Source organism: Lepisma saccharinum, chromosome 2, assembly GCF_977018435.1.
Source record: "Lepisma saccharinum chromosome 2, izLepSacc3.1, whole genome shotgun sequence".
Classification (NCBI taxonomy): Eukaryota; Metazoa; Arthropoda; class Insecta; order Zygentoma; family Lepismatidae; genus Lepisma; species Lepisma saccharinum.
The window spans coordinates 25756655-25767131 of NC_139230.1; the positions used below are offsets into that span (position 1 = coordinate 25756655).

The window sequence follows — 10477 nt, forward strand, 5'->3', positions numbered from 1 at the left end:
AACCAATGATCAGATCTCTTTGAAATTTTACACAAAGTTCAATGAAATAATAAGTATTTCAGAAAAAAAATACATCAGTACTCAAAAAATTTTACAAATGCCTATAAAAAGACTAATAACGGACTTGTAGCCTAATATTTGTGGTGGGAAAACTAGGTTACGAAAATGTGAATTTTTCATCATGTGAGTATGATGGAACCAAAAGCTTTTGATGTTGGAAATCATTGCAAAGACATGCTCTTTCTTACAAAAAATAATTGTTTTTTTTTAATTCCTTCTAACGAAAATTTGACGTTTTTTGGGCATTGCCTAAAATTTCAGGGCACAAAACGAGAAGTAAAATAAACTAAATCAATCAATCAATCTAAAACTAGACTTCGTTTGAAAATGGCGGCCATTTTCGTTTCATGACTTGCAACATTTTTGGCCTATGCAAACAGTTGCGATAATTATGATAACTCAGCTAAGAAAACTTACAGAAATCTGGGGTAAAAAACATTGTTTTCAGGCTACATTTTATGTTCCGTATCTATTTCCACCACATCTAATGTAAATGGCTGAAATTTAGGGTCAAAACTGACTGATATTCAATTTTGAAGGGAAATCAATTTGCAGGATATATTTTTTTAGTAGGTAAGCAATGAAATATTAGAGCTATAATTTTTTTAGAGGAAATATATACATCCAAAGTTTCAGCAGAAAATATTTGACACACAGCCTTACACATCTTTTCATTTAAAATTCTTTGTGCGAGCCGTTGGCTGTACGCACTACATGTTTATGTACATTGACATATGTTTGAAAATATGAAACCAAAACAAACAAACATTTTGCACAATGCTGGTTCCACAGTACACATATTATAAGCTAAGGTCACTTTGTGCGGTTTCTTCGCTCTTATCGGTATCCGCTATCGCCTTTCCTCGTCGTTTTCTCACTTCCCACAAATATCTCCCCACTCGTTGCACTATCTCACTTATGATTCCTCTTCTATCTTCTACCACTTCCATTATTTCCCTCCCTGTTACGTTCTTAACCCACTTGTGTCGCAAATCACGCGTACTGATGTATTTTTTTTTTCTGAAATCCTCATTATTTCATTGAACTTTGTGTAAAATTTCAAAGATATCTGATCATTGGTTAAGGAGAAAAGAAATATAATGTAAGCAAGGGTATCTTGTGTCGAGGGTCTCAAGAGTGACAGACAACACTGATTTATTTACATTTCAAAGTGCTGTAAAATGAAAACCGTTTGAGATAGTGACAAAAAATTAGAGGGTTTCTTTCAACCCTAAAGGAAGGGTGTATACCAAATGTCGTCGAAATCTGAGATGGTGGGTGACAAAATCTTAGTTTTTTTTGCGTTGATTTGATGTGGAATGATCCAGTGGTGAAGGTTTCTTCAACCTACCTTTAATCAGGAAAAAGTTGTGACTGCATGATCGTATCAAATATATCATTTTCCAGGTGTGAGAAAACAGTGTCACATCACCTTCTTCCCATTTAACAATTTTGAGTTGAATTCAATATGGCGGCCACCAATATGGCGGACGTCCGCTTGTAACACACCAATATGGTTCCCCCTAAGCCTAACCTGTTTCTATCATGACCAATTGTACCCAGCTTATGTGTGTGTGTGTGTAGAGGGGGCCTTTGGTAATATTTTGCGGGAGGTCCAAGATTTTTAGATCTGACACTGGTCAAGGCAAGGACTTTATAGCCAGCCTTCGTGAAGGAGTGGTTATCACAGCGTCCTACGCAAGGGGTGCCGGTTTGAATATCGGCATGGGCATGGATGTTCCTTGCGAGTGTCCCTTCGTCAATTTCATGGTATCATCACTCTTCGCAATTAGCCAAAAGTGGCAGATCAGTCAAGGATTGAAATTTTCCTGCTCCCCCAAAATAGACAATGGTTAGGCTGGATTGTCCAGTAAATTAACGAATTCTCTAAATACGCAATGCATAAATTTGAATTTGTAAAGTCGAGTATCGTGCTGGTTCAGCTCTTGACTCTATGAAAACTGTGTAATTTGATGTGTGTTAAGAATTAATGGAAAGTGTCTGTGGCTATGGGTGTGTATTGCGTCTGCAACTGAGGAAACACAAGTACGTAATTGTCAACCTGCAACCAGATGTTTCTACTTCAGCTTTCTCACTTGTTTAAATGTTTGGATTGTTATTATTTGCTTAATTTAGGGATGCACATTTGTCTCCATGCAAAAATTAACCGTTGAAAATTATCTCACAATTCCATTTGAACTGTAGTGTTGATTGGATGATTTTGGATAGTAAATCTTTTCTCGAGCAAGGCCTCATCTACAGGAAAATATCAACTCGGGGCAAGTCCCGGCACCTATTAACCTGTTGGGTGAGATGAGTCAAGGAAAAATGGATAATAAATCTTTTCCTGCTCCCTCAAAAATAGGCAATAGTTAGGCTGGAGAGTTCAATGAACAACCCGATCTCTAACTGCGCACTGTTTTTTTTTTTTTTTTTTTTTTTTTACGCGCAGGTGTTATCCCGTTGAGAGGGTTATGTCCTCACTTCTGTAAGTGATTTCATTGTAAGTGGTGTTTTCATCATTTTAGAGGGTCTAAGTGCTTTTTTATATTGCATGGTCCATTTCTTATTAAGATTAGTGATTCGTATGTGTTAACATACTAGTACTTTCTATAATATGTATAGATTACACATGAGCTCTTGAATTTGCGTTATCATCTTTGAAACAATTTTTAAAACAATAGCCATAACAAACATAATTCCTTTCAGAATTGTTATTGTGAATAAAAATTTTGAAGAATTGTTTATCAGAAGGAAACTTTACCGCAAAACCATTCGTATCAAACGCACCAACAAAACTTCGGCGACTGCCATCTAGTGGCAATATTTTAAACTACAAACTTTGAGTTGAATGATACAGTGGCGAAGCATCCTATGAGATCCAGGAGCCGGACCTACCATAATGTATTTCTCTATTCGCGGATATTATTACTTATAATATCATTAAATGACGTTTAATACAGGAAAACTGAATTTGTAGGTTTTACGACAGCTACCGCAAATTTCCATCTTTGCCCAGTGCTCGGCCGACCTTCGTATGTAGTGAGTCACTTTAGCGGGGGACTCGTCTGGTCCCGTGAAATCCTATGTAGTTGAGGACGTCGCCAGGATTTTTTCTAGGGAGGGGCAAGCAAGGTATTTTTCCAGGGGGGACAAACAAGGTACATTTCCTCCAATAATAATGTTGTTCCCTCAAAAAATATTGCTTCAATTTGAAATTATTTTCATGCAATAATTAACATATAGCCTATTATTCTGGCTGAAATGAAATAATATGTGTGAAATATGTAATTTTTGGTTGACTTTCATTTTACATGGGGGCGTAGCCCCACTTGTCCCCCCTTCCGGACGTCCATGTGTAGTTCATTAAAGTAAGTTTAATTTCCAGGGGCAGCAATGTATGTACGCTGGGAGGCAGACTTCCCAGTGCTTCCTTCAAGGACAATAATCTTCCCGCAACGTTCATTTCCACATAGAGATTATTGTTATTGTTTGTTCCTCTTAACAATTGATTTTACTGTAATAATAACGTCTTACATCGCAAAAGCTACAATCTCATTGCATATTCTTGTTACTTTGGTATGACCCACTGTGTTGAATCCAGCCACTTTCCTCCAAGGGGGACATCAAACTTTCCGGAGGGGGTGTCATAGGCATCAAACTACATTACCGATAAAACAAATTGCCCCTTGCTTCTGACATATGTAATTATGTAAAATTTTAATATAATATCTATTATTTTAAAAAAAAAGTAAAAAAGTAATCTACTAGTTTCTGCTGTGATACAAATGTTCATCCTTTGTTACATTAATTCCTGCAAACAATGGAAGAGGAAAAGAATAAGTTGTTGAACTAAATTTGTCTCCTATCCGTGGCCAGTCGGTAGGCACTGGGTCTCAGGCATTTCAGAGTGACAGGTTTATCGTATGCTTCATCTTCTGTGCTTTGCCCCACGCCATGAAGGCATATAGGGGATGTGGGGTTAGGGCCACATTTATCACATCTATCATTTTAAAAATGATATTATGAGAATCAATAAAACAATATAGCATGCAATAATTTACATTTACAGCAAACTAAGACTTTCTACAACATGTCTGTGGATGACATCATCAATGAAACTTTCTGGGCTCCTCGCCCTTCTCAGTTGACACTTTCACACAAGCTTGAAGCGTATCCCGATCCATCCTATTTCTTAATTTAGCAGTTAACAACGGACGATAATTTAAATTCGTTCATTATTCTGACTATTAATTATAGAGAAGACTAAATCAGTGCTTATTACTGCCGAAAAAAATGACATTTTACGTTAAATTAAAATGAATGAAAGGAAGAGTGAACATGGTTGCCAAATTTCTTAGCTATTGTCGAATTCTCTGCCAGGTATTTTCTGGAGGGGGGGGGTTAATTTCCGAGGGATTCCCCCAGGGGTCGCCCCCTGAATTCATCACTGCTCATATTTGTAACCTTTCTCTCCCGTAACCCTGTACAGAAAAGATTAAAGATTCCACTAAGGTGCGGGCCTCCCCGATGGCGCAGTGGTAGCGTCGTCGCCTTGTAATCAAGGCGATACCCGGTGGAGGCACATATAGTGGTTCGGATCCCATTTTGAACTGTAGGTCCAGTCTCGATTAGCCTTAGTGTTCATAAAGTGGACTTAAAATACCAACTCAATCAATCGACTAAGGTGCATAGCTCATTCGGGCCTTTCGAGTTATCCCCGAGTGGAGTAACATAAAAATACGCACTTATGACAGGTGATTCTTTTCTTGTGGGGTTAAGTGAAATTCATTGTTTCTTAACGTAACCCTGTAAATTACTTTGAATTTAACTTAGAAAGAAGATATTTAAGTTATTCATGTTCATCGACAGTCGCTGAATAAACGAGGAGGGATTATCGTTCAGTGACTTCCTCTATAGCTTGATGTATGATTGATTTGGTGTATCTTACTTCGCTGAGTGATATGATGACAGGACACTCACAAAGAGCACCAATTCCCAGGCCGGGATTCGAACTCGGGACTTCTGGAGTCGTAGGGCGCAATGATCACCACCAAAAAGTGTTTGTGTGATACACACACAGACAGAGTGAGTTTGTGTGATAGACACAGAAAGAGACAGAGCGAAAGAAGGCAATTGGGTTTGCTCTGTGTGGTAATATTTGGTATTTGTCAAGTCTTTCATTTTAGTGCATTCAATTTCTGTAGTTCGAATGTTTTCTGAGATAGTGTAGCAGATCCCCATGATATTTACTCTTACAGAGAGTAAATATAAAAAAAAAACCGAAGTTTATACAGGCAAAAGGACATAGTTTTAAATAGGTTAATCGGTAGTGCATCTACAGTTTGAAGGGTGATCAGAAGCATTGCGATATCGGGGAAAACCTAGCTGTCACATCAAGTATTATTTGTAAGATTAATTCGTAACTAAAACTACAGAATATTTCTGTGATGACAGGATTTTAAAGCTGAGAGATTTTGTATAAGCCAACTCCCATGGCCGAGTAGCTGGCGTAGCACTCTACCAGGTCAGGGGTCCTGGATTTCCAATCCTGAATAAGGCAGTGGAATTTCTAGCGTTTTGTTCTCTTTCATCAATTCAACATGAGATTTCAATAGCGTTCGCACAACTTCGTCATTCAAGTCATTGACAGTATCTGCACTTATTTTCTTGCAAGAGATTCTGGAGCATTATGTATGCCAGGGCAGAAACCTATTCACATAGTAAAATTTTCTATTCAGATGCGTGTGAAGAAAGCATGTGGGAAGCAGGTACATTGTTTGCCATGACAGCCTATCTGTGGCGAAATCACCCAGCGATTATATGGTACTCGAGGAAAAGTTTCTTGGATTTAAGCTTCAGGGAACCTAGGCAGTTGCCTAGGTGAACGGTATCTACTGACGGATATGGATCCATACATCAATCTACTTTCGCAGTACAACCTGAGTGAAATAGCATTCCGACGACACGAAAATAATTTGGTCTTTGCAAAATAATCAGCGTTACAATGTGTGTTCGCATACATTTGTTATGACTTTAGTGTTTCCGTTTCTAAGACACGCTCCAAACATTAGTACATTTCATTGTCGTAGGGTGAGAATATATAAGCTGTATCAACTTCGTTGTGGAAAGCGTGCAATTCTTTTAACATAATCTTCAGTAAAAACAAAACCATTGATGAAGTTGCGATGGCACTCTGTAAACTTACAAAGGCCATTGCTGACACCGCCAATAAAGTAGTTTTTAATTTAATTGTATTATGTCCACAATAAAAAATGTAATATTGAAGCACTTTATTGGGCTCAACCTGTTGAGTTCTTACAATAAATTGATTGATTAGGCTTATTTTACTTCGCATTTCTGCCAGTTTGGCTAATCGCGATGAGGAGGAGTGATGATACGATGCAATTGATGTAGACACACTCTCAAACACCCATATTCAGTCTGGGATTCGAACCCGGGATCTCTAACGTCCAGAGTTCTGTACTAACCACTCCGTCACGGGAGCCGGCTCTTACTATCGTACGTATTAAATTTGCCAATATTTACACCCAAGGCTACGCACTTAACTGCGATGATAAATAGTGCCTACGTGTGCTGAAAGAACACCTCGCCTCTTTTGTAAACACTGTCTTCTAGCACGCATGGGGCTTTGAGGTGTGCGCCAGCATTCCTTCTTCCAACACCCTTCTTCGATTGCTGGTGGGCACAGGGACAATGGCGGTGCGTCAAACATATTAACTATTTCCGGTTTGTTGTTTCTACATACACTGACTGACTCACTTCTTTAGCGCTTATAAAGTTACAAAATCTGGCGGCTCGAACGTCGTCTGCAACGCTAATGAGAAGAGGTGATTCATTTCACTTGCCTTGAAGCGGGACGCTTGGCCATCCGATGTCCTTACCGAAATGCTGGTTCCTTGGAGGAATCAAGGTGGACCTGTTTGAAATTTACAAGCGACATACTTACTCTGTCGCATCTACGCACTATGAAAGCTGAATGATTATTATTATTGCTGGCGTAGTTTTGCCAATGAACTTCTAGGTGATTCGATCTCATACGCAAGATCCCTTCTTACATTCCTGGTGACTTTCACATATGAACGTGATTCCTGGTAAAGAAACACGCAATAGTTCAAGCGTGCGATGAGGAACCGGATTTGCAAGAAGCCTAGTCTCCAAGTAAAAACAGATTTATGCGACTGCCGTAATAATTGTAGGATATGCACAATTTATTGCTAAGATATCCCTGTTGCTTAATGATTTTACTTGCGTTAGGGTCATTTCTGTTGGTTTACTTCTGTTATCAGAAAATTATTGTAACAATGCCATCTTCGATTGAGCGAATAGGGCGAGTGCTCAGCGCTGTATATAAAATATATAACCTCGGACTACATAGTATATACCACCTCTGCAGTATTAGTAATTTCTAATCACTCATAGTACCAAATAACTAAGTTGGGATGTGAAAAAGAAGCAAATGTAAGAATGTTACCACCCTCGTGTGGGATGGATAAGCAATAACCGATATGCTTGTTCATAAACATTTTTTTATTTGTGATAAACCCTGTTTTATCCAACTTGTAGAAAAGTAAGAGATTTTCGAAGCAATCGACTAGATTGGAAGTTTGCCGGTAACGGTATACCAATATCATAATGTGTTATGGTAGTAGCAACGATTTTTGCAGCGGTGGAGTGTACCACTGTTACTACTACATGAGAAACAAAACTATGTGGCATAAAGTTATAATACTTTTAAGCAAACAAGTAAACATTATCAATGTGAGTGTTATTTAATCTCTCCTCTAGGAGGAGCAGGCCGAATTCACTTCTCGTTATTGCAACAAGTAGTGGCGAAGATTTGAGAACAGGAAATGGGCAGGGAAGAATAAGAACATCTGAAATAATCCTGCACTTGTTGCGTTTCTCAATTTCCTAAAAAACAAAGTTCGGGTTTAACATTTTAAGGATGAAAAATTGAACTACGTTAAAAGAAAGCGTAGAGGAACGGTTTAAAATACTCCATTATGGAACAAAACATAGGTATACATTTGTAGAATGTGCTCACACACATGTACCAATCTTGTCTGCATTACACGGGAAGCACAAAATATTAAAATACTTGCGTGTTGTGAGTATATGTATGCACAGACACACACAAAATGGCATTTTTTCTGCGATCTACATATACTCTAGTTTAAAGTTACGATAATCAGAGTTTACGACACCAGTACTCCAGTTGCATACGGTAAGTCTTAAGAGAAAAAGCCGAAAACTTACCTGTAGCTGACGATGCGATGCAAGCGAACAACACTAACGCCAATACCTTCTCCATGTCTTCAAAAGCTCTAGCTCCTCATGTCCCAGATAAACATCACAGAAACACCCGATCCTTCACACCCAGCTCCCGATGGGATGCTGCCAGGTACAACAATGCACAGTAAACTGTTGCGAGCGATTTCAGTTTCCCCTCGGAGTCCTTACTGAACGTGGGAAGCCACAGACGGCATGTGAGTCTCTCATTAGCCGCTTCCTTCGGTGTTGACCTTCCGGACAGCCACTTTATTCCCAACCCGCAGGTTACAGCGATGACGCATCTGAGGCGCAAGAGCCCTAAAAGATATCTGAAGGACGCAGCGTTTTGGAACTGTGGCTGTTTCTCTTCTGCCGCCGCGACAGGTACTGGGGACACGAATGAACGCTCTTGCAATACTTGCTGAATAGCAGGAAGTTGGTCCACGCCCTTCTGCCGGCCGGAAGATTTGTACAACAATGGTAAATCCAGATGAGCTCTTTCTGGGCGAGGAGATGAAGTATCAGCTACCGAATTACTCTCCGGATAACGCAGTGAATACCTGAAAGGATTCTTCGAGGCCGTTCATTACGTATGCGACGTCGACGTGTTGACTTTTGTGTGGGAGAATGTGCCGCTGCGATTCCGAAAGACGTGGGAGTATGTGCGATTGAGCTCAGCCAATCTGCAATGCGAGTTTCTTTTTTAACAGGAGATTGAACGATTGTTGATACCTTCTTTCTTGTGGTTGATGCGATGTGACGATGTATTGGATATTTGTAACTGGTGTGTCAACATACTCTGCGAAATCATAGTCAACGCTATGGGTTTCATCCGAAATTTTCAATTTGGAGAATGGAGGAGGAGGTTGTTGATTGATTGGTTGATTTAGTGTTTTAAGTCCACTTTATGCACAGTAAGGCTAATCGGCAATGGATCTACAGTTTAAAGTGGGATCCGAACCACTATGTGTCTCCACCGGGAGGTGGGAAATATTCACAGTGGCCTGTGTTGTGTGGTGGCATATGTTCAGAATATTTCGAGGGTTCGCAGCGTCGAAATGGGACGTCAAACTGAAAATATTTAAAGAAAGTGATTTGCCTTAGTGACCTCCATACACTGCGAAAGTTGTTAGGTTGCAGGCTGTACATGTTTAAACAATATATTTCCAGACGAGAGCTTCCAGACCGAGGCGTGAACGAGACTGATGTTCATAAATCGAGACGAGACCGAGACTACCAAGTCTCGAATCAATATTATTTCTACATGTAATACCATGGCACAATTACGTATAGCTTGTCCTTCCCGTATGTTTTTGTGTTCAGTGTCTTATTGTTCCGTGGATGCGTAGTGATCTACGTATATCTCGAAAGTGAGGTAGATTCCTTGAATAGAGCGAATAGGCATCAAAGGAGAACATACTTCAGACAATCATATGCTATGTAAAAATGATCGCAACTAACAGAACTGGGAATTAATGGGAGTTTTTAATTTGAAGATATCCATCAAGGCTTTGGCGACTGGAACTACAGTCAATATAATCCTCTGTTGGCTGTGTTTTGTCCTTAATCGCCGAGGGTCCCTTTACAGCCTCAGCTTTTAACCTGGTAAGATTTTAGTCCTCAGAGACACGTGTTGATTTTAGTCTTGGTAGATTGTGTTATGTGGCTGTAGCAAATAGCCCAAGTGCTTACGCACCCACAATTTTCGTTCATTCATTCTTCCTTTTGGAGATATAGGATATTAGAATAATTGCAAGAGAAGTAAGGTGTTCGCGACTGGAACCACATGCAGTATTATCAACTATGGCCTGTCGTGTTATTTCCAATTGTTCCCATCGAAATTTTCGTATTGCCAGTTTTTACGTTATGCACATATTCTACATTTGAATTTTGAGTTTTTGTTTTAAGTCCACTTTATGCACAGATATGCTAATCGGGACTGGACCTACAGTTTAGAGTGAGATCCGAACCACTATGTGCCTCCACTGAGTATCAAACCCGGGATCCCTTGATTACAAGGCGACGACGTTACAACTACAAAGGGGGGGGGGGGCAGTACCTCCTTTACGGATACAACTTTCATTTAAACAGTTTTTACAATTTCAGCTCGATTGAGACGAGT

At 39.5% G+C, this 10477-nt stretch overlaps 1 protein-coding gene across 4 annotated transcripts in view; it reads right to left on the minus strand.

Annotated features, from left to right (window-relative positions):
- The window catches only part of LOC145983961 (obscurin-like), a 76793-nt gene extending 67825 nt beyond the window's left edge, over positions 1-8968 (minus strand). For 2 of the 4 annotated variants that reach the window (XM_083117182.1, XM_083117180.1), the window contains exon 1: positions 8341-8966. In XM_083117182.1, the coding sequence (XP_082973308.1) occupies positions 8341-8395 (55 nt within the window). In that variant the 5' untranslated portion in view covers positions 8396-8966. Of the gene's footprint in view, positions 1-8340 lie in introns of all 4 variants that reach the window. The other 2 variants (XM_083117181.1, XM_083117179.1) reach the window with 2 other exon arrangements.
- Positions 8969-10477: the final 1509 nt, after the last annotated feature.